The following is a 25,436-nucleotide window of genomic DNA, read 5'->3' on the forward strand; positions in this document are numbered from 1 at the left end:
AGTAATATAAATGACTAATAAACAACAAATAACTGTACTTAGCTCAAGAGAAGTAGCTTGACACGACCGAATGGCAATGCGGCAAACAAAATCTGAGGTAACAGGGAGAGAGGGATTGTGGATAAGAGTTTAGCTCGAGAGTCTGAAGCTGACGCAAGCTTGGAAAATGGCCGTCTCAGTTCTGAGGTCGGAACCGATACCCATATGTAAGGAATGAACGAGGATTAACAATATCAGACCTGTTGTTTCTAGTTGCTTAAGAGATACTATTAAAAACAGGCCTGACTAATACTGTTTCCTATACTATTTGTTTGGTCTGACTTGTTCTCAGGTTGGGGAGAGAGTGGGAATTTATTCCAATCTTCCTTTTTAACACTCTAAAACTCTAAAAACATAAGGTATGTTTTTACGGGGGGAAAACAGAAAGTGCAACACATGAAAATTGTACTGTATTTCTTCAATATTTTTCACCAGTTGCTTAAGAGTGCCGGTTGCTTGAGTTCTGGTTAACTGAGAGTTTACTGTACAAAGTGACACTTGCCTAGTAAGTATGAAAAGGGTTTTCTTGCTTAAAATACTGCAAAACAGCCTCTTGTGCTCAGATTCTGGAAAAAAAAAAACAGAATTATTTTCTTTCTTACACTTGCAGATAGTTGTTTAAAACAATGGGTCTTGGGGTACTGCAACAAAAAATACCACACTATGCTGTTTTAATTCCTTCCTTCCATGCTTCCCATGGAGTGCTGTGTCCTCTCTACTTTAAGTAACTAAAAATGAAATGGTTGCAGCTTGGGGAAAGAAAAAAAAAATGCTCTTTTTGCATCAGTGCTACCTCAAAACAATGTGCTGCTGTATTATCTGCAAAACAGCCTTTGGGTAGTAAGCAAGTTTTCATTCAGAATTCACCGTTTGAGACCAAAGGAAATTTGGTTAAGTCACAAAAGACTGAAACAACTAGACTGAAGCTCTATAACCTGAAAAGAACTCCCTCCTCCAAACAGACATATGTAAAAAAGTCTTGGAGTATTTTACATCTAGTTACAGTAAACAAAAGTTTAATCTAATTCTACCACTTATTTCATTCTTTTGCAATTTGGTCAGACTTGTTTAATTATTTAGTAGTAAAATCTATTCAAGTTATCTTGGCAAACCTTGATTAGCAACGTGTTTTCTGAATGGAAGTTCAGCAAAGAACTTTCCTCCTGATCTATTTTATATGAATGTGGTCACTTTTTAAGAATGCATGGAAGTACCTGCTGGACTACACTACAAGCTTTTTAGTGTGAACACTGTGTCTCTCTTTTACCATAAGCCTGTAGAATCATTCAGCCTTTCATCTTTATTTACATGCTTATCTTAATAAGTGTATCATAAAACTTCAGAAATAAGTAAAATATTAAAGCAAACATAAGCTACTGTCCTTCAGATAAATAGTTAAACTGAGGTCCCATCTGCCTGAGTTGGTGGTAGCTCAGGGGGATATAAAAGATCTCATGGGACCTATCAAAAAGAGTAGGGGTTCTTTATTGATAATCACTACTTATATATACTATTTACATAATATATATTATTTACACCTTTGTACAGTACAAAACAATTTCATATTATTAAGCACTCCCCCCCCACCTTTTTTTCAAAGCCAAAAATGTATTTTCTTCAAGATTTCTGATAAAATCCATTATCCATTAAACTTTATTTCATTAAGTATCTCAATCCATAATGTTTCTAGGTTCATAGGTTCATAGGAAGTTACTAGGCTATCGACCTGGAGATCATTTCAAGCCTAGTCTGTTTCATTCCAATGTAATACCATAGATACTCTAGTCAGTACCCAGGACTGTATTTATTAATGACTGCCCATGTCCAGGAGTGTTGTGGGCGCTATCCCTGGTAAGAATTTATGGTGCCCCATTGACTCATCCAGATTCCTTTTGAACAGTGTCATAGAATTGCTCTGTTTCACATGAATTGGCAGCCTATTCCAAAGATGCAGCAGTCACTGGGAGACAAATCTGTCCCTCCAGCATACCCTATTCAAGTCGCAGACAATATTTAGGTCCCTGGAACAGGTAGCTCTAGTCCTGTTTGATTTACGGATGTGCAGCAAATTCATTAGGTTTGGTCGGAGACTGCTCTGCAAGTCAGGCATAAGTCTCCCCTAAGAAGCCTATATGATACCAAGTACAGTGATGTGGACTTCAGTCGATCCAAAGAATAAAAAAATATTTTATACATTTTTTCAACTTCTTTTTGTTTTTTGTTACGATAATACCCATATCCAAACATGTTCATGTCTAAGTTTTCAACCTGTTTGAAACCTTTCAACATTTTGTTTTTACATATTTCTTCCCATAACTTCTTTTCTCTGGAACATTTCAAAAACACATGTTCTGTTGTTTCAAGTTCTCCACAATGAATACATGTCCTTTTTTGCCTTCTTTAATAAGGCATATTAGCTTTAATGGGTAGTTTACCTATTGATAATCTCCACAAAAAATCTTTACATTCTTATATTTTCTTACACCAAATAAATCTCATTGTAATAGCATTCTTTTTCTCCATCTCTAAATATTTCCAAGGAAAAATAAAATAATGTTCTTTCACAATATTCAAATACCATTCTTTCCTATTTTTTCGACAATGTTTATATTCAATTTCCATAAAAAGATTTTGTTTTGATACTCCTTTATATCTCCATTCATATAACTTTTCCATCTTTTCCCCAAAACAGTTATATTTAATGTACAAAATATATTCTGTCAAATTCCTATTCTCTTTTTTATAACTTTCTAAGGGCCTATACAAATTCAAGGAAGCTGCATGAACAATTGGGTTAATTAACCCTAATCCCCCTTCTTCTTCCTTTACATATAAAATCCCCCTTCTAACTGGATTTAATCTCGACCCCCATATAAATGAAAATACATATCCTCTTTTAAATAGTCAGAATCATACAAATACTTGCTGAAAAAGCTAATTTGCTTAAGAGAATAGAATTTATAAATAAACTTTTTTCTTGTATGAAAATTTATATGACTGCCAAATGGACATATATCTCTTAATTCCTGAAAAAAAATTCTCATATTGTTTTTCTTATGGTCATTTAATCCAAATACTATTCCTAGAATATCTATAACCTCTACATTAACTGTATATCTTCTATATTTCCCATGAATTCAAAACCTTTACTTTTGTCCTTATTTATACATAGAACAAGTATCTTTAAGAATTTAATTAACGTTCTGATCGTCACTTCCATCCATTCTTTGTTCTTGGTAATTAAAAGCACATCATCTGCATATGTACATATTATTGGTAATTGTGATTCCTCTGTTATCTTATAACCTGTCATATTTAATATTCTATTAATTTTATTAACAATCACATTCATAACTAAAGCAAATATAATACTACTCGCTGGGCATCCTTGCCTTATTTCACGCACTATTTTAATTTCACTTAACCATCCATTTAGAATTATTCTTGCATTATTTTTCTCATATGCCAACTTAATTACTTTTACTATCCTTTCACTTATGTTATAAGCCTCTAATATATCACATAAAGACTCATATTGTATTTTATCAATGTCTTACTTAAATCTCCTACCATGACTTTAGCTTACACATTTTGTTTATAATATCACTTATTACTTCTTTCACTATCCATATTAAATCCTGACTTCCTTTTCCTTTTCTACCAAAAATTGTATGATCAAGCAACTTATCTATTTTATTTGTTAGTCTTTCAGTTATTATTGAAAAGTAAAGAACAAAACCAGGGCACGAAGCTCCACTGACGTAAAAATATTGTATCCAGAAAAGACACCAATGTAGAGTTCCTGCAAAGCAGAAAGGCAGGGAAAGACAAATATGCACTGCAATGCACAACATGAAAACAAAACAAACTTTTTAAAGCCGACTGTCCTCCTGGTATCAATGATATGATCTCGCTTAAGCCATTCTTAAGACAGAGACCCTTGAAACATTGATTGAGGTATAAGATACTGCTATGTCTTTTCTGAAATGACACTCTTTTACTGGCACTTTAAAATGATGTGCATTTTTGTTAATTGAAGCTTGTTAATTATATCATGTTTTTATTGGTCAGTCTGAATATAAATGGATTGGTGTTTTTTATGGTGATGTCTGATGAAGCGGTGTTAAACCGTAAAAGTGCTAACCTACATTAAATTATTATTTTGGTTTGTTTTGTTTTTATTTCAGTTATTATTCTCATAAATATCTTATAGTCTGTATTATTCAATACTACGGGTCTCCTAATTTTTATATTGTCTTTCTCTCCTTTTTTTCCATATAAATGTCATGATCCTAGTACATACCTCTTTACCTACCATACCTTTCTTTAGCTATTCATTTAATACCTCCACAAAAAACACCTTTTGTCAGTTTTCCATACATATTCCTGTACATATGATATTCAGTATCATCCAAATTAAGATCTTTCAATATTTCATTTAGTTCTTTCATATTTGTATTTTTCTTCAAAGTCTCATTATCTTCTTTACTTAGCTTTTTAACTATCCATTTCTGTGTCACTTTTGTCTCTTTCTTTATAAAAGTATGCTCTATATACTATTTAATCACATCAAGTATTCTGTCTTGTGTAATTATTTTTCTCCTTTATTATTCTTTAATTCCCTTATTACTCTTTTATTCTCTTTCACTAATTTATTCAAGTAAGGTGCCACCTCTTCTTTTCTTCCTTTTAAAAATATATTTGTTTACATAACAATCTTCTAATCTTCCCCTGATTTTTTCCTTTTCTTTCTCATAAAAAAAGCTGTCTTATCCCTCAATGTTTCCTTAAAAACATCTTGACTCAGCTGCTTATATTTCAATTTCTCTATCATTCTATTTTCATCTTGACACTCCAAAAACACTTTTTATAATTTTCCTTGAAACTTATCCACCAATTTGTCTAATTTTCATAAAATATTCTCATGCCTACATGATCCTTCCATAGTTTACTAATCTCTTTCCTATCTTCAAGTCTTTTTCACTAAGCCTCTTGACACCTTTATCTATTCTTATGTATCCCTCTTTCCCATGTACCTCTATCCATATTGATACATGATCTGAAAAGTTTGTCCTTTTTATCTCTTTTTGCAAAAATTTTAAACTGTCAGATACTAAAAAATAATCAATTTCAGTTTTAACTTTACTTCTTCTGTAAGTTCAATGTTTATTATCCCATATGCATAGCTCTCTACTTTTCATTATCTAATGTAGAATTTTAACTTCACTACTTTCTTCTCTATTCCTAAATTGCAATTAAACCCCCAATAATATTATATTCATACTAATACCTACATAATTTAGAATTTTTTAAACATTCTCTCTTTCTTCTTTGTAACATATGCATATATTGCAATAATTCTATAAACATATGTTTTCCATCTTATATCTATTACTGTTATTCTTCCCAATTCTACTATTGTAAAATCTAAGATTTTAATGTGTTCTTGACATAGTACACTTGTTCCTGAGTATGTATCTTTTCTCATATTCCATATAATGTTTCTACCTATAATACTTCAGTTTGTAACATTTCTTCTTCTGTTAAGATTCTAGTATTTTCTAATATAATTATGTGCATATCAAGTGAAGCACACCATTCTACAATACATAATCTTTTAATATTCTTCACACTATTAACATTTAAGGCTAAGATCTTCAACTTTTAAAATTAAATTATTATTATCCCCGCTCCTCCTTTACCTTTTTTGTTCTCTTTCAAAACTACACTTTTAAACTTTCTTACTTTTCTTTTACCCTTTTTCCTATAGAATTTTTCTTTCCCCTCACTACTTGCCAGTTTACATATTCCTCTTTGCTTGTATCAAGCACCTATGTTTCTCATTCTTTTCCCCTTCTTTTCCCTCCATTATTATATCTTTATTTCTTTCCTGTGTATTAACCTGTCTTTCTTGCTACTTTTCTATATTTTTATCTCTGTCATATACTGGATCCTTTGTACAGACTTTTCCTGTAACTTCTAAATGTATGTCCAGTTTTTCCACATTTTTTACATTGTATGTTACATTTTCATGCTTCATGCCCTATTTTGCCACAAATAAAACATTTTCATTTACCACATCCATTAATCAAGTGATTATTTTTTTTTCCACAGGAAAAAACATGCTTTTGGCTGCCCTCTACATTTAACAAATCCTTTGTTACCCATCATAGTAACCACAGTCAGAATATGTAGAACATTTTCATTTTCCATTTTCAAAATAATCTCACATTCCCAGCCCCCCACCCCGTCCATAAACCTTGGTTATCATAAATTTTTGTTGTGTCCATAACATCTTTACACATAGTCTTTAAATAGAGTTTCAATTCCTATTTTTCGACTTCCATTCTAAATTGTATCAAGACTCTCTTTTTGGTTTCTTTCTGAAACACCTGCACCACATACTCACTCCAAGGATTACAGTTCTTTTTTGTTCATACCGTTTCAAAAAATTCTCAGTATACTTTCCTGTTTCAATGAATGTATCACAGTATGTTTCTTTATTAATAACAATAAAGGCTTTTACCTCCTTGGGTGAAACACCCAGTGGTGCAATTACAGTGTCCCACGCCTCATATCTTTTAAGTCCTTTCTCTTTCTTACTGCTTACTCTTATAAGGAATTTCTTCTTCACTTCCTTCACTTCAACTCTTCCCTCACCTTCTTTCACTGTCTGTACATAAGATTTCTTTCTTACCATGCCCTCAGCAACCTCCTCTTCTTGTATCTTCCCCATAATTTCACCCCATGAAGCCACCACTTCACTCTCTGGTTCAGTCTGGTTGATCCTTTCCTTTAGATAAACATCCTGCAACCCTCCCAACTGGAGGGCCATTACAACACAGTCCTGTGTTGCAACCTCTGGCTCGAAACAAATACTCTGAATCTTCTAAAACTTCTTCCAACCTTTTCTTCTGCTTGTTGAAAGACTCAACTACCTTTCCCAATGCTTCCAACACACCAACAGCTCTCCTGAATGCCTCCTCACCTTCTGACTCCTTCTTCACAACAAATGCTACATCCACTGACCGACAGTCAGAATTCAGCACTGAAACACTCTCAACATCGCTCTCGCGAACCTCATACCAATTATTACTTTCTCTGAGCCGCCTTTGCACCTGAAACAGGAAAACGGAAGTGTAGAAGCAAAACAATGACTCCACGCTCTCTGAAAAGAGTAGGGGAAGTTCCCTGATGCACTGGCCAAACTTTCTCTAGTTGTATAGATATCATCTTGGGACTCCCCTGAAAAGATGCTACTACCCAAGTGGGACTAACCCAGTCAACAAAAGATAAATAAATAAAAAATAAATTGCAACTTGTATAAACCAAGCTTAGACAACATTCTCAGATCAAATACCCATATCTATCCCCTCCCATCAAATATCCCAAGAACAAATTCTCTAGGCACTAAGACCAGGAACATTACATTTATGGGGCTGGATAACATATCCAGCTACCTACTGGCTAGCATGAAACATGAATTGTCAGACTCCCCCTGCACAGGTTATTCAATATTAGCCTTGAAACAGGCTTTGTGCTAAATGAAAAGAGCATATCAACAGCTATTCCCTTGTACAAAGATGGGGATACAACAGACTTGAGTAATTACAGACATGTAATCCTTTCCAGCCACATCTGCAAGGCTATGAAAATGATCTTTATGAGACTAATAAATATAAATATAGGTGGCCTACAGACTCTTGACAAATCCCACTTCAGAGTCGTCAAGGGCAGGTCCTGCCTACTTAACCTGGCTGACTTCTTTGAAGAAGTCACTGAGGCAATGGACAACAGCAAATCAGTACACACTGCTTATCTGGACCTTGAAAAGGTGTTCAACACCATCTTACACTCAGACCTCACAGATAAACTCTCCCAGCTATATGTTAACCCCTACATACATCAATGGATAGCAAACTGGTTCACAAACAGAACAGAGGAAGTAAGAGTGAGTGGCTCTGTCTCCTCCAAAAGACCTGTTATTAGTGCAGTGCCCCAAGATTCACTTCTTGGGCCAATTCTCTTTGGCATCTGCTTCATGGAGGTCAAAGCTAATGTTAAGGCACTGTTGTTGACCAAGATTGCAGATGACTGCAGACTTGGTGCTATCATTACAGATACACCATGCTCATAGAAAAGGACCTGCTTAAACAAGAAGTGTGTGCCAAAACTAAAGCCTGAAACCAAATGCCAAGAAATGTATAATTGTATCCTTTGACAAACATAACTCCCTTTGTAAATACCACACTGACATTGCCTCCCTACAAACTGATCCAGTAGTTAAAGATCTGGGAGTCTATGTCGACAAGGAACTTTCCTCTGATTACAATGTATCCACAATTGTAAGGAAGTTTTTTCACTGCACAGCTTATATTGAAGGGTATGGCATCCAGACCCAGGGAAATGACCATTCCTCTATAATCAGCACTCATTTGGTCAATCATTGAGGATAATACCCCTTTTGGTTTTTACCTGTCCAAACACTTGTCACAGCTGCAACAACCACAGTGCTTCCTCACAAACAACCAAACAATAAATAAATAAATACATAAATAAATAAAATCAAGGGCCTCATCATAAAAACTATACAGACCATCTCAAAGCCTTGGCTCTCTTTTCAGTATCCTATAGTCTACTGAAAGATAACCTCTGCCTCATGTACAAAGTATCAACACATCCTGTTCTGTTATACCTATTACACATTCAAAAGTCCAGTGGTATCCACCCACTCAAGGGACCTCAATCTCCTCTGCAATATTAAAGAATATGCAAGAGGGATAGCTATGTATCACAGAGAATGCCACATCTATGGATCTGTCAAAGACATACATCTGGAGCATTTCCCCATGTCTTCTCCACATAAAGCACAGTACTTCTTTTACTCTATTCAAACGTAACTTGGATGAATGGATGGGGTAGCCATACATTCACATCTGATTTAGCTCTAATAGCCATTATAGACATGGGAAACTTGTACGTATGTAACTAGCATACACTTATGTGGACAATCTGTGGAAAATCATATTGCAAAATATAAGGGCTAATAATTACTATGGGAATGCATGGTTAGGCTTCTTACAATCCTCACAGATCAATATCCTTTTAAGTACCTATGAACCTGAAGTTTGAGTGGATTCCAATTAGTGAAGATGACGGAGTCCATTATCTTACATTAGTCACAGAATGTTTCAGGGAAGATATGTCTTGGGACATCTCCTAAATCTAGCATCAGTGGTACATTGATGAACCTGTCAATATATCCAATCCCACAGATCAGGAGCCTGGAAATTAAAGGAGTGTAGCCAAGATAACTCCAGTCTCAATTTGGGGATCCCTAGCACCCCAAGCTGGTCAAGCAAAGATTACAGGACTGCAAGTATAGCAGCAGGAGCTCCTTTAAATATGTGGAACCCTGAGCATGTAAAGTTTAAAGCAGCATTACTAAAACAATGAATGTGATTCTGTGCCTGATAAACAGTCATTGCAGGCAAGAAGAATAGGAAACCTATATCGTGTGAGAGTCCCGTAATGAGGCTAACTATAGACATCTGCCAAGTTCAACACTACAAGGTGCCATGTAAGGCATACTACAGAAGTCCAAGTACAGATAATCAGGGACAGCCTAATCAAAGAATTAAAATGTGTAAGACAAGATACTTCTCAGACAAAAGCATTTGAAACACTTGAAACCAAGTCCTGAAATGTCAGGTGGTCATCAAAAATAAGCTCAAGATTTTGTATTTTTGATATAAACTCCAATTTATTTCCACAACAAAAGTTGTAGGGAGTGAGGAAACAAGTGGGGAGAGGGCTTAAGTATTTCAAAATAGGCCATAGCAGCTGTTTAGGATTGGCTGAGTCTGAGATTATTAAAGATCATCCAAGAAAGGATATCTTCTGTATTATCTTAGATGAGATTAGAGTAAGCCGCCTGCTCCTGAGATAAAAGCTGCAGTTGGAGTACATTCCACATACTAATGATGCTGAAATGCTCTCCTTTTGATAAGAATGCTAGGAGGCAGCATAAACAGGGTAAATCAGTGGGGACCCAAAATAGAGCCCTGAGGAACACAACATCTCAGAAGGTAGGGAGAAGTTAAATTAATACTTAAAACCATCCTCTGGGTGAGCACAGAGAGGGCAGTGATGAACCACAAAAGGACAGTACCAGAAATCTCATAGCATATCTCATTAGGCTCCAAAAGGATCTGATAGTTGACAATGTCAAAAGCAGCAAAGCGGTCAAGGAGAAGCAGTACAGAATACAGTATTTGATATTAAGTCACAAATGGATCATTAACCCCTTTAGTGAATGCAGTCTCAGTGCTGCAATGAGCTCTTGAACCAGAGTGACATGGGTTCCAGGGACCATGAAATTCCTGAAAGGATCCAACCTGCATACTCATCACTTTATCCTTAGCCATTTGAGTCTTTGCATGAGCACTGACCAGTGAAAGGTTACTGAGAGCAGGTAATTCAGATAACAAAAAAAGCTGAAGAATTAATTATTCCAAAGTCTCAGATTCTCAATTCTTACCGTGCATGGGGTTTCTGTTTTTGTGTTTTATTAGTTCTTACAATTTGAATTACCTATTATGAAAACACAAAAATACAAACCTGAAGTTGTATCCAGATGCAATAGTTTTTTTCATAGAACTGTTGTCCAGCCGGCTGAAAGTGTAAGAAGGATTGCACTGAGATGGAGATTTGTCCAGATCACAGTTCCAGTCAATCTGTATGCCTATCACTCCACCCTGAAAACAGAATTAAAAAAGACACAGACTTATATAACCTTGCATATTTGTGTCCAGACTTACTTTATAAATCACATTTTGAAAAAGTATAAATCTATTACTTATACCACTGCATAACAAAGCATTTCCTTTTTTTGTTTTAATTTCTATTCAAAAATAAGAATGTGCAATTTTGTCTGCTTTTATTTAAAAAAAAGTGAAGATAATATAGTCCATTAGTGCAACACTTCAAAGTCTGTCTGTGGAGTTGACAATTCAGGTTTTAAAATGAGCTAAAATTATCAAAATGAAAACAGGGAAGAATCACACATCTTATGGACTGGCCTTTTTCATACGGGATGAAGGGTAGGTTCCATGTCTCAGGTCAAAAATAGCCACTACTGAAAGTAAGCTGTCAAAAAAGAAAAGAAATGAACTACAACTTGTTAGATAAAAGGCTGGATGCTACATTTTAATGCCACTGTACATTACAAGCAATAAAAATATGGAGAGAGATTATATCAACCAGATTTTGGTAGGAAAGAGTTGGAAATTCCATAATTAGTGCCCCAGAAACAAAGTGCAGATACTGTAGCATACAGCTTGGTTTAAATGTCACTGCCCCTAGCCAGTATTGTTTAAGCCACAACGTATTCCAGAACTTCTTTGGTGGTGCAATGAGATCATCTGTTAAGAGGATGATCATCTCACCACCCTGATCTACTGCAAATGTAACTTTCAGCACTCCTCCAACCATCTTATAGTTTTTGTAAATTATGGAGCATCTAGATTCACATATGTAAGGGGGTGGCATTAGCCTTCATGTGCTGTATAAAGATATAACGTGGTACAAAGCAGGAAGACAGCCAGCACCATTTACAGGCAGTACTACTAAAATACAAATATCAGAAAAAACAGGGTGGCCATGGCAAGGACACAATGTATATGTGTCTCGTAACAGGAGTTGGCACTGTTGTTAGCACAAGAGAAAAGTCACAGATGGGTGCTGAAAGTTGCATATTTCCTCTTGAGGGATGAGTAAGCTAGTACATTAGGTTTACAAATTTATTCACAGATTCTTAATAGGCAGGTAGTCTAAGCAGCCACATAAAGTATAACAATGCAAGCCAGAGAGTTTAGTGGGTGAATTTGTCACCTTGTCCAATGATGGTCCTACTGCTTACTTCAGGAGAAAATTTGTGGGTACCCATCCATTTGTCAAAGCAGAACTTGTGAAGAAGGTCAAAGTATTACAGTGTATGGCCTGCAAGGGAAGCTTCTTACACAGGTAGGGAATTTTTTTCAGTGAGGAAACTACCTCTCTCTAAAAGGTCTTGTTTATCCTATGATGAAAGCTGAAGTCTTTGGAATGAGTGCTTTTAGTATTACCAGTATTTCTGAGATAAATTAAGTCCAAAATGACAGCAGATTTCATAGTCAGGAGGCCATGGCAGAGATCACCATGTAGGGGCTGGTATAAGCCAGAGAAAAGCAAGTGGATTTTTATTCTGTCTAAGCTGCTAAGATAACATATTTCTTTATTTTTTCTTAAGAAACACTGCAGTCTTTCTAGCTGGGTAAGGTGTTTGGGAATGAAAGTCCCAGATAGTGTGTTGTATTCTATGACTGGCCTGATGAGGGAGGAATAAAGGGATTGTGATATCCTTGGATTTGGAGGATATACCTTTGGTAGTTAGCTGTGCACAGTAGAAGAGTTTCCTAACTATAACGAATAAGTGATGCTCAAAGGATAGTTATTTACTGTTAGAGGTATCCACATCTCTAATGACTGGACTGATCTTAAGAGGGGTCCAGTTTATATAGCAATTAATAGGAAGATATGTTTCCCAAATGCAATTTCACTGGTGTTGTGTTTACGGCTATAGTCAGCACACCAAGTGCTGGTTTTGACAAGCCTCTTTTGGAGTACATTAGTGTCAGTGGGAGAGTCAGTAATAGTAACCAATTTACAGTTATCGGCAAACTACTCAACTACAGATCTTTGGCATCTGCATTTATATCAGCAATCACCCAATAAAGAGTCTTGAGGAACAACATTAGTGATAAGCATTTCAGATGAGAGGGTACTGCCAACTCTTAAGGTATTTGTTTGATTACAGTCTCAGTTTACAATCTAATGTTTGATGTATGTCTATGTTTAGTCTATGTTTAGTCTAGTGAATTTATCAATAATGACAGCATGGGGAATCAAGGTCCAGGTAGGGGGAGCATGTCATTTTGCCAATGGTGTTGAATGTCGAGTGCCAAAACACTGACATACAAAACCTCAAATTTGAAAATCCTGCAGAATACTAGTGATTAGGAATCCAACTGTGGGGTATTTCAGTACAGCCGGGATCAAGGAATTGGCCCTTTCCTCGCTGTAGTGTGATCTTGGAATTAGTATATATAACTAGCAAGGGATTTGAGGGGGTGGAAATAAAAGATGTTTTTGCTGTTCATTTTTTTGTTTTGTTTTTGTTTTAGATGTTTCGGATATCAGTCTTTTAGCACTTGACATTCAAAACCTTTGGCTTTTGTCAATGACAAATATATTTTCAAAGAAATCATATCAATTAAAGGATAGCCTCCACCTTTCAGAAAGCTGAACTGATTAAGGTTGAGGGTTTGTAGGTCATTAATTTTTATTGATTATGAGGTTAACCGAGACAAATTAAATAACATTACAGATGATGCTGGTTAGACTAACAGCATAATAGATACAATACTTTGTAGATCACTAATGTTGATGATTATGAGGTTGAACAAGACAAATTAAATGACTTTACAGATGATGTTGGTGCACCTAACAAGACAACAGATGCCACAGTTCATAGAAGAGCAGAACTATAGACTGACACTATGATGGTCATTTTCTAGTGGTCAGATACATGCCATTTATAGAGGGCTAAGGCTGAAAAGGTTTAAAAGGGGTTCATCGGTGCTGTATTTTGTACTGACTAGGAGACAGCCTGGTATATTGTCTGGGCTCATACAGCTACAGTTTTTGGTTTTGGATAGCATTTTTAGGATCTGGTCCATAGTGACTTTAAGGGATGGGGAGTTTAGTGATTTAAAGACGGTAAAAGTGGGGTGAATGGGTTAGATGAAAATGGAACTGACTTTGTCATCCAGGATGTTGGCTGCAGCTTATGGATCAAAATAGGCAGTATCATTCAATAGGAGCTTGATAAAGTGTTGGTGTTATTTATATCACTCTTAACACATGTAAAAGGTTTTATAGTTACCATAGGAGTAGGTGACTACTTTCATTTCATTTCATTTCTTGCCTCAGTTTTCCTGATGGTGTGCTTGCATTTTTTGCTGGCTTGCCCAAGTAATTTTTATAAGTGGTGGTGAGGAATCTTTTATATGAAACGTGTTGTTTTCTTCTTTTAATATTCAGTTTGTTTATTTGGGAGCTCTGCTGCAAAGGTTTATTTTTGATTTTGAATTTCATATCATATTCATTCCAAATGTGGACAGAGTGTAAAAGTCAGTGGTATGCATAGCAGCCTTAGTGAATGGGTTTGGCAGGGTCAGGGTGTGATTCTGAATTTCTTCAGTCCCTCAGACAAGGGTATAAGGTTGTCTTTGATGTAATCTCTGAATGTGGCAGAATTAGTAGTAGGCTTGTAGTAGGTTTATGGGAGAATATGACAGTTTACTGGTTAGATTTGATCAAAGAGGGAATGAAGCTAGTACAGCTGCAGACATAGGCAAACTTTATAAGGACAAAGTCAGGTATGTTATCATCTCAGGAGGGAACCTGGACTACTTGATCAAGGAACCACTGGGCATATTTATTATTTATAGTATAAGATTTCCATTAAACAGTTACAGTCAGCTACAATTAGTATACCAGCATTAATAGGTATAGAATTCAATCTGCTAAAGTAGTTAATATGGTCATCAGAAGACACTGAGGGGGACTTACAGTTGTTAAAAACATAGTCATTCATATTACTTAATGAGCTTAAGATGTGAATGAGCTCCAAAGTGGTTTTATGAAAGATTTGTCAGGAGATAATAGAGGAATGGAAAAATATAGCTAATGCCCCACTGCTCTCAGGTGGTCTGAAGGGGTGACAGGCACAGTACTCTGGTATGAAAGGAATACTATCAGTACAATGAAACCAAATTAAAGTAACTAAATATATATGCATGTGTTCAAGTGTCAGGATGGCTTCAAACTCAGACAACTTTTTTCTCCAGAGTAGGAGCAGTACCATCTTAATGTAGGCCAAATTAGAATTTGTTATGTTGTAATGTCAAGGAGGTGGACTTTGCCTAAAAAAGGCACTTCTACATCTCTCCTGTGGTAGAATATCTAAGGTCATTCACTCCTAGGTGGTAAACTAAGAGGCTGTGTTACAGTAAACTGTTCTATGTAAGCAAATTGATTTATGTAAAATGATAGTATAACACATGTTGGGTACAGTGGTATAGATTTTTGGCATCCATAGGCTTACCATTCTAGACTGCTATACACTCATCTTCATGGGCAGCATGAGGCTGAGGAATTCTAGAATGCGGAGATCACTCCATTGACAACAGTATAAATAAGTGAACAGACTGACTGGAATTGGAGATTTTCTGAGGAAACGTTTGTTGGCAGAAGCGGGAAACAAAAGGAGAGTTGACAGCCGAACATGGGCAATGGCATTGGCCACACAACAGCTTTACAACAACAACAAAGAGTCAACAGACTCTAAAGAATTTATGTTGTAAAAGATAATAAAGTCTCAACAGAGTATTTTAAAGTCAGTCAGTTAATGCTTATTGTGGCTTAACTGAAATAAATATTTGACTAGAACCTAGATGGTGTAAGTCTGTTTCTGGTGCATGCTACTTTAACAGTGGTGAGCCAGATTAGTTTCGAAATACGCACTCACAAAGTTTTGAAGTCAACAATAAATCTTTAAAATACTCGTACATTTTAAGCATTGACATCAACATCTAGTTCAACAGATTGTTCATCGAAGTAGTGCTGGTTCGTGTTTCTTCCAGATGAAAAGGGTGTGCAAGACTTTGTTTGAAGCAACTACTCATCAGCTATCACCAAGTTATCTGACAAAGACTTTTGGTGGGATTTTCCAGTTTCCAGCTTGATCACCTGGTTAGCTTGTGGTAAGCCTTTTTCTGGCACAACATGGATGACATTAAAGACTTAAGCGTAAAGATATTTATTAAAAAGAGAACTTGTCTGGCAGTTGCAACTAAATGCATCATCCCCCCAGGTCTGAATGACCGAGTATCTCTCAAACCCATACTGAGTGAAAAAGCAGATTTTCTAACATAAATTTTAAAGGAGTTTAATATGATTTTTTATGTATTTTCATTTATTGTTCATTGTTTATTCTATTTTAAAAAATGTTTTTGTAAGTACTTGTGATGGGAATAGGTGCTTTGTACACCTTTAACACAGGGAATTTTGTAATTACTAGCATTTCATGATTGGCTGATGAATTTCAGTTAGTTTATAAATAAGATGATGAATGGGAGTGTATTTTATCTGAAGAAGTCTCCATGAGAGATGAAAGCGCTTATGTGATGTGTTTTAATTAATAAAAACAACAGTATTTTATTCACGTTGAAGTCCGGTTAATTTCTACATTTTTTACTGGTTTGCTTAGGCGTGAAGTGCCCACATGTAGTCAGTATATATGTTAAGTTATAAAGATGTATGAGATTTTTTAATGAAGTGCTATGATATAAATCAAGTAAAATGCAGATTTTTTTAAAGTAGTAAAGTTGATTTTGCATGTCTTGCTAAGATTGTGATAGGTTTTGATTGTTATGTACAAAAATCAAAATCACTACCTACCTGTGTAAAGTGTAATAGTACTACTATGTTATACTGTCAGGAATATGTTGATATACTTAAGATTATCTGCCAGAAGTGTCAGGGTAACATGCAGTTACCCAAAACACAACCAGATGCTGCAGTTTTAGTGATGCCAGTAACTAAACCATTGAGAAACATTCAGGAAGTTAACACACAATATAGGGATTTTCAGGCTCCAATTCTAACTATTTACTTGAACAGTATTGTTCGGAACCGTCAAAGGCAGCTAAAGCTGAAGGGAAAACAGGTGACACAGTAGCAAAGTTAAATAAGCTAACACAAAGCTTTAAGGAAAACTGCAGAAATATGATGCAGAGCTCAGCAGTACACTGAGGCTACATGTTTTTCTTCTAACTACTTTACAAACTGCATTGCAATCTTTGCAGGAAATAATACAGGAAGGGGGGGATGAAATCACTGCCATAACAGTACAGTTAAAAATAGCAGAGGATGACATTAAAATGGAAAGATGGTTTAGAGTACAGACAGTTATGGATAAAGAAAACTGTAATAGAGCAAACGTAAAGTTACTGCAACAAGTTCAGTAATTGCATTTACAACTTAGAAACACACCACACATTAAATCAGAAGACATAAGTTTAGTAAATAAATCAACTGATTTACATCAACAATCTAGGTTACTACAGATAATCCCACAGTGGAATGATAAAAAGGGAATTTTGCATAATATGGTGGCCTTTGAAGAATGGGTTACACATACCGGTGGTACGGATTGGTCAGTGCCTGTGGAAAAAATGTTTCCTGGTTTTCATCCCAGTGATTCGCTAAATATATACAAACAAAATAGTTAGATGTATCTATACCTATTCGGAGAATGAGATCAGTTTTATTGGCGTATACACAGGGGCAACCGTTAACAGCTAAGTTATTGGATAACTTTAATATAACTATATCAGATAGATTGATGGACCAAGCAGAACATTTTAAGTGATAGTGCATGACAAATTAGATAAGAAGATGGAAGATGAAGCAGTCCAGAAGGAACTAATTTACAGTTTTCTATAACAAGTTAAGGAAGTACCAGGTGACATTAAGTGTACTCATGAGGAAAACTCCGAAACACTAGAGGAAGTGGTGACTAGATTAATGAACGAACAGAAAATGGATGGTAAGCAGTGTACAGTATAAAATATTTTTGTGTTGAGGAAGATGAAGAAGTGCAGAGCAAGGTATATGTAGTTGGGCGAGGAAGAGGAAGAAGGTGGAGTGATGCCCAACAGGGGGGAAGAATAGAATTGGCCCCTCCTCGGGTAGGAAAGTATGGTCCAGGCAGGCAAAGTAAGGAAGTAACCTGTTTTTCTGCAAGAAGACAGGACATGTAAAACAGGATTACCAACATTACAAAAAATGGAAAAGTAAGCAAACAGAAAAGGGGGTATTTCTAGCAGAACAGGATACAGAGGAGAATCAAAATTGTTAGTATAATCCCAACATGAAAAGTTATAGAAAATCGCAAACAGGTAGCACAGATAATGTATGCGCAGCAGAGTATGTGATAAGGGGTCCTCTACATAATCCAGAAAGTTAAAATTCAGAAAATATTTAGAGAGAAATAAATATAATTGTATATGTTACCAGTGATGATGAGGAAAAGGGAAAGCAGAGGTAGTTAATTTGGTGCATTGAATGACACATTTGATGTCAGACCCACCCTTGGGAGGGACAGAATAGGGGTGTGCCACCCTGCCCACATCACCCGGTAAGTCTCTTTTATACTGTGTGGTGATGGGATACCATTGGTCACCCTATGGGTAGAAGGGATACTGTGGCAAAACTTTGTGGTAGATACCAGAGCGGCAGTCTCAGTAACAAATAGAAGATTAAAAATAAATCAGCAAAAAAAAACCCCAGCTATTTCGGAATACAATGGAAACTCTGTAGTAGCTGTCAGTAGTTAACCAGCTGACATTAGATTTGCAGAGGATGGAGAACTGCTCAAGGCAGCCTTTTTGTTGCATCCTAGCTGTGGTATGACTATTTTAGGGATGGATATATTATCAAAGCTGAGAACAGTGATAGATTTCTCAAACAGGATTATATGGAGGACAGTGCAGGGACAGGAGGACATTGAATATGCACAATTTATGGTAATAGAACTAGACCAAATAGATAAAAAGGAAACAATTGAGATGGAAATGTCAGATGAGCAAAAGGAAATGTGGAAAAAATTGGAAAACACTTTTCAGGATTTATGGGTAAAATACAAAACAAACTGTGGTAAGCTAAAGGAGGCCATAGTGGCAGGTAGTCCAAATGATTTTATTTCACCTTTCCAAAACAGTACCCAATTCCAATAGAAGCTCAAAATGACATGAAGAATTGCATTCAAAAATTGGAGCAGGTAGACATTATTAAAAAGGGACATAGTCCAACAAATTCTCCTATAAGGCCATTGTTAAAGAAAGATGGCAGCTACAGACTGATCCTGGATCTTAGGAAGGTAAATGACTGCACAATCCCAAAGGCTCATCTGATACCTGGGGTTCCAGAATTATCAGCAAGAATTAATCCACTAGTAATTGGTTGTCAGTTATCGATTTGACAAATGGATTTTTTGCTGTTCAGTTGTAGGAAAAGGAGTGGCAAAAGTTTGAATTCACTTTTGAAAATCAACAGTATGTGATGACACAGTTACCTCAAGGATTTCAAAATAGCCCAGTGATTTTTTATCAAATCCTGGGACAGGTGTTTCAAAAAATAAAGCTATCAGATAACGTAATTCATAACACTGATGACATTTTTATACTGTCGGAAACAGATGAGGAGCATTACAGGCATTTAAAGAAAGTACTTTGGGCATTACCGGAGGCATGGTTTAATGTAAACAAGTCAAAAATACAGTTCATGGGAAAAGAAGTAAAATTTTTGGGGACTATAATAACACAGGCAGGACGCCTTGTAAAGAGAAGGTAAAAGGAATATTAGGCTTACCAGTGCCTTTGATGGTGGCAGAATTTATGTAAATTTATGGGAATCATGAATTACAGCAGAGAATTTATTGAGGATTATGCAGCAGTGGCAGCACCACTGTACAGGATGTTAGCGGAACAAAAAACTTGTATAACATTGCAATGGGCGTCCATAGAAGAGGCTTTCAAAATGTTAAAGGAAAAGTTAGCACAGGCTATGGAGTTGATATCCAGACAGCAAGGTTACTTTCTTCTTGCAAGAAGTGGCAGGTCCTGAAACCATATCTGTAGTTTTACTAAAGGCGTGGCCATTTGGGAAGTTTCCAGGAATGGAGCAAAAATTAAGATCAGTTACACTTTGCAGTAGGAAACTCACACCAGTGGAAATGGGATCATCCCTGCCTACAGCAACCGCTGGCAATTTATTGGGGGATTAAGCAAACTGAATAATTTGACAATGTTTTCAAATGTAATAGTTTAAACCCTGCATCAGTTGGTTAAAACTTTATTGTATACAAAAGAAATGGAAAAAATAACAGAAGGGATGAGCCAAATGGTATTCTCAAAATGGCTAACCACACTTAGTATGAAAAAGATTCACACTGAAGTGGCAGATAAATATTATTTGTCAAAGCTAGCAAATTTTGCAGGAAAAGAACATAACTGCATGGAAAGTATTGGAGAACCAGAAAGGTCTCCTCTAAAGCCTGAGTTCAATTCCAAAATGCCCATTGTCTATGCAGACAGGATGAGATTCTGTAAGAGTGGAAAATATCGTACAGATTTTACAATTGTAGACCTAAAGAAGGGACATGAAGAAGTAGTCATTAAATTACCAGTTCACATGTCGGCTCAAAGACATGAGTTACAATCAATAAAATATGTAAGAAAAAAATTCTGTAAGAGTGGAAAATATCATACAGATTTTACAATTGTAGACCTAAAGAAGGGACATGAAGAAGTAGTCATTAAATTACCAGTTCACATGTCGGCTCAAAGACATGAGTTACAATCAATAAAATATGTACTGCAGCACTATAATCCAGTTAATATTTATAGTGACAGTACATATGTAGTAAACTCATTAAGGTTACACATGGCCACATGGGCTAGAAAATGATTTGTTGATAGTGCAGGAAAACCTTTAAAGCAAGCTCAAGTTTTAAGATATGTGGGACATAATACAAAAACATAATCTACAGGGGCAGTTCAGCATTATAAAAGTAAAAGTGCATCAAAAACAAAACAATGTAGATCCGCAGGGTAATCGTAGCTTTAGCAGATGCAAAAGAAAAACAAGCAGCAGAAACGGGTCACCCAGTATATCAGGAGGAGACAGAGGGTGAACTACAGTAGGAATAAACAAAAAAGATAGCAGAATATGATGTACTACAATTAGAGTTGAGTGAGGTACAAAAAGAGAAAGGAATTGAGGAAGAATTAAAACAGTGCAAGCTGATAAGTGATGGTACAGGCAAGAAGCAATATTATGTATACCAGACCTTAAAGTGAGCAGAGTTACCTTATGTCCCTTATGGTTTGACAAAACAGCTTACAAGGTTCAATCACCGACTATTGAGACACACATTGAAAGAAAAGCTATGGAAGGTGGTAAAGGAAGAATAATGGCACCCACAGCTAAAAAACTTATGTCGGGTAGTACAGAATGAATATCTGATTTATTTACAAACAAATTCCATGACAAGAAAGCTGCAGAGGCATAGAGTTCTAGCAGCAGATGGCCCATGGTCTGCCATTCAAACTGATTATGCAAGACCATTGCCGGCAGCCAAGGGGTTTACAGATATTTACTGGTCATAGTAGATGTTTTTTCGAAATGAGTGGAAGGTATTTCAACCAAGACTACAACAGCTGAAGCTACAGCAGAGGTGTTTTGGAGAAACATTTCTGTACAATGAGGTTGGCCAAGGGTTACGGAGTCAGATAATGGTTCACAGTTTGTTAGTAAAATGTTAAAGGAGCTATGTGATCTTCTAGGCATCCAGCAAAGGTTTCATGCTTCTTATCACCCACAATCTAGTGGGATGGTGGAAAGAATGAATCGTACAATTAAGGAGAGACTAAAGCAAATGTGCATGGAAAAGGGAAATAACTGGATTTCTCATTTACCAGCTATTTTGATGAGCATTTGGGGTACTCCAAACAGTAAGACGGGAATTTTACCATTTGACGTCATGATAGGGAGACAATTGCCTCTAAGTTTTCTGTTTGATCCTGAAGTATGGACATAGAGACCTTTGTTGGAAGCGGTGAAGCATCAAAAATGGTTAAAGGACATACAAGACGTAAGTGATGGAACAGCAAGAGAACAAGCTTTTTACCTAAGTTCTAAAGTACCCATACAGCCAAAAAAAGAAAAACTGGTGGTACGGGAAAAGGTTTTAGTAAAGAATTTCAACAGGTCAGGGCCATGTGACAGTAATTGGCTAGTGCCAAATGAAGTTGTACAGCAAAAAGGGCCATTGGTATACAAAGTAAAACGTGAAAAAGGGCAAACAAAGCATTTTAGTGCACAGAGATCAGTTTAAATTAATAACTGAAAGTAAGGACTGAAAGGCAGAGAAGTAACAGATTACGCCTAGAAAAAATAGCAGAGGTGTCTGAAAAATGAATGAAAACCTGGAATACTGATTAGAGTGATTAGCTGAATAGTCTGTGTTCAGGATGGTCCGGATGGATCATTACCACATTGATTGCAATTATTGTTATTTTTCTATTTGGTATTGTTATTACATGCATAAAACTTTGTGTAACAAAAACATGTAACCAAATTAATATTATAAATACAGAAGAGTTATACAGTTTTGAGGTTCTACTTAACTGGTTTAATAAATGATATACAGCAAATAAATAAAATGCAAGTCACCAAGCGGTAAATGCTCCCAAGCCAGTCACAAGCAAAAATGTAGAAATAATAAATAATAATGCTTTGGAGCAACCCAATGCAAAATAAAGTCTCCAGCATCAATCAAACGATGATTAAATGGCAAAAGTGATGAATGATGAAATATCCAAAGATGACTCGTTCTTGATAAAACCAAATATATTTTATTTAGGCACACAAAATAGGTAAGCGCTTTTGCCAAGAGGCTTCCTCAGACCATTAGCAAATTGTTATTTATTCTTTCTACTGGTTTAATAAATGGTTTCATTTTATTTTTTGTTGTTTAAATAGCAAAAGGGGGAATTGTTAGAGTAAACTGCTCTATGTAAGCAAATTGATTTATGTAAAGGGTTAGTATAATGCATGTTCGGCACAGTGGTATAGATTTTTGGCATCCATAGGCTTACCCTTCTAGACTGTTCTACATTGTTCTATACTTTTCTACACTTTTCTTCATGGGCAGCATGACACTGAGGAATTCTAAAATGCTGAGATCATTCTATTGACAACAGTATAAATAAGCGAAGAGTCTGACTGGATTTGGACATTCTCTGAAGAAACTTTCACCAGCATAAGGGGGAAACAAAAGGTGATTTGCCATTTGGGCATAGGCAAGGGCATCAGACCAATAATAGATTTACAATAAGAAACTCTAAAGCATTTATGTTGTAAAAGTTAATAAAGTCTCAACAGAGAATATTTTAGAGTCAGTTAATTCTTATTGTGGCTTAACTGAAATAAATATTCGACTTGAACCTAGACAGTGTAAGTCTGTTTCTGGTACCTGCTACTTTAACAGGTTGCACTCATATTTGGGGTGGAGGGCCCTAAGGGTCATGTTACAAGTCACAGATCCTGGCACTAGAAAATCAGCTGATCATGACTTTATCATTACTCTGCTTTGTGAATGGAAAATTAGTGTGTCAGACTATGGACTCATCCATTGCTATTACATAGCACTGTGTGACCACAACCTCTGCAGACCTTATGGATGTGGGCTTCAAATCAAAGACTTCTCTGAGGTGTAGCTGAAGGAGCAGGTGAAGGTTTATTTATAAATACTGCACAATGGGTACTTACGTATTATTGCAGCCACATTTACAAAGTGGCTGAAATGGAAGTGTTTCTGCCAAAACATTTTTCTTAACCTTGAAAGGGGTGTGTGAGCAAGTATGTTGCAGTCGGTCACAGCTGGGTATGAGGCCTGAAGAGAAACAATGGTCAATTTTTCAGATTCTGGGGGGCATGTCTCATTTCTTCCGTGACCTGAACAGTGCTACACTGCATTGCAATTCCCGCATTCCTAAGCACAACCTCAGCACAGGCAAGTTAGTCAGGGACATACCATCTAACTGTTCATGGCCAGTACTCCTCAAAAACACAAGCGCCTTTAACAAGTACTATGTAATGGGACAGTGATCCATCCCTCACTGACTGCTCCCTTTCTCACTAGCGGAACTCCTATGCCAGGGTTGTCAGACATTATCCTGCTTGGCACAGACAGTTCTGCTAATCTGAACCAGTCACACTACTGCTGAGTGATTCACACACATATCCCCCAAAAATGACAATCATTGATGACACAGTGTACGCCTAAAGGTGTTTGGAAGGAGCTGGCTTTCTTGTAGGGAAAGCATTGACTTTCATGACTTCTAACATTAATGACGACTGCGAAGCACCACTCCTATGTATAGGTCAGGAACGGACGCTCCCCAGAAAGAGGAATTTTCACGTTATTCATTTTCATACATCAAAATCACTCAGACACAAAAGTAATGAAGAGTTTACACTTCCCTTCTTAGGTTACCAGACATCGTTTTGCACCAACATAATGAATTCTTTGATGTCCGAAATGTGGTTGCGATAATACGTAAGTACCGAACAATGTGGCTAAGGATTGTCTAAGTGGAGTCTATGAGGCTTAGGTAGTGCTATCTTTATAACCTCAGCATAAGTGAGATAAGAGATGGGTGCCCCTGATGTGGTGCTATGGTGCTTACTGACATAAGTGGTGAGTGAGAGGCTAGGCTCCAAACTGAATAAGTATTTGTATTTCTCACAAATTATACCAGTGTGGCATAGGAGTAAAAAATTGTCAATAAGCATGAGGCAGCTGCTAGTTTTGCTAAGAAAGATGCACAGAGTTGCAATTTCTCCATTTGGTACAGTAGAACACTGAGCTGCACAATGTTCTGAAATGTAAACTGAACAGGGTCCTAGCAAAACAGCAGCCAGACTAATTGGGGAAGTCCCTGACACACGACCCTGTCAAAGAGGACTAGGAATCAATGTCCCTGTGCTCCTTGGGAGCAAAACAGTAGCATTAATCCCAAAATTAATCCCTGAGAAGCAGGTCACAAACTCTCCACTGATCTGTAGTCTCATCTCTGATGCTGCAGACTTTAAAACTAAGCTTGAAAGGAGAACTAAAGCTGTAGGTATTTCAATGTGGATCAAGTGAGTGGGGAAGGTAAGAAAGTGAGGGTAACTAAAGTTTTATCACTCGGTGGGGGGGGGGGTGCTTTCCAATATGATCTTATAATGCTGACTAGTACAAATGGGGCTTCTAAAGCCACATTTTCATAAGGGGAGGGCAACTCAACAGTCAGTGGCTTTAACAAAATAACAGGGACAGCTTGGGCAGGGTAGAGAAAATTGAAAATAGTCATACAGCAGTTTAAGTCTGAACATGGATTTCATGCCATCCCATGGACTAAACCTTAGCCTGCTCTGCTTACCTCAAATAAAAGTTCAGTTACATTAATGGCTGGAGATCTCTTTGTCACTGGCAGATGAAAGCTGATAAAAAGTACATAATACAAGACAACAGTCTGAAAACTGTCTTTCCTTTCTACCTTATTTAAAGACAATTAAATGCCTGGAATGGATATATAACAAATTTGTTTCTAGATCTGTAAACATATCATGAGAAGGAAGAAGACTGTGAGACAGAGACTAGCCGACACAATGGAATGATG

The 25,436-nt window shown here is 36.5% G+C and overlaps 1 protein-coding gene across 2 annotated transcripts in view; it reads right to left on the reverse strand.

The window, feature by feature from the left end:
* The window catches only part of P2RX5 (purinergic receptor P2X 5), a 593,368-nt gene that overhangs the window by 216,098 nt on the left and 351,834 nt on the right, over nt 1-25,436 (reverse strand). For both annotated transcript variants that reach the window (XM_044054334.1, XM_044054333.1), the window contains exon 8: nt 10,660-10,796. In XM_044054334.1, coding sequence (XP_043910269.1) covers nt 10,660-10,796 — 137 coding nt within the window. The remainder of the gene's footprint in view (nt 1-10,659; nt 10,797-25,436) is intronic.

The sequence above is a fragment of the Protopterus annectens genome, chromosome 13.part0 (assembly GCF_019279795.1).
Source record: "Protopterus annectens isolate FY-2018-M chromosome 13.part0, PAN1.0, whole genome shotgun sequence".
In the NCBI taxonomy this organism is placed as follows: Eukaryota; Metazoa; Chordata; order Ceratodontiformes; family Protopteridae; genus Protopterus; species Protopterus annectens.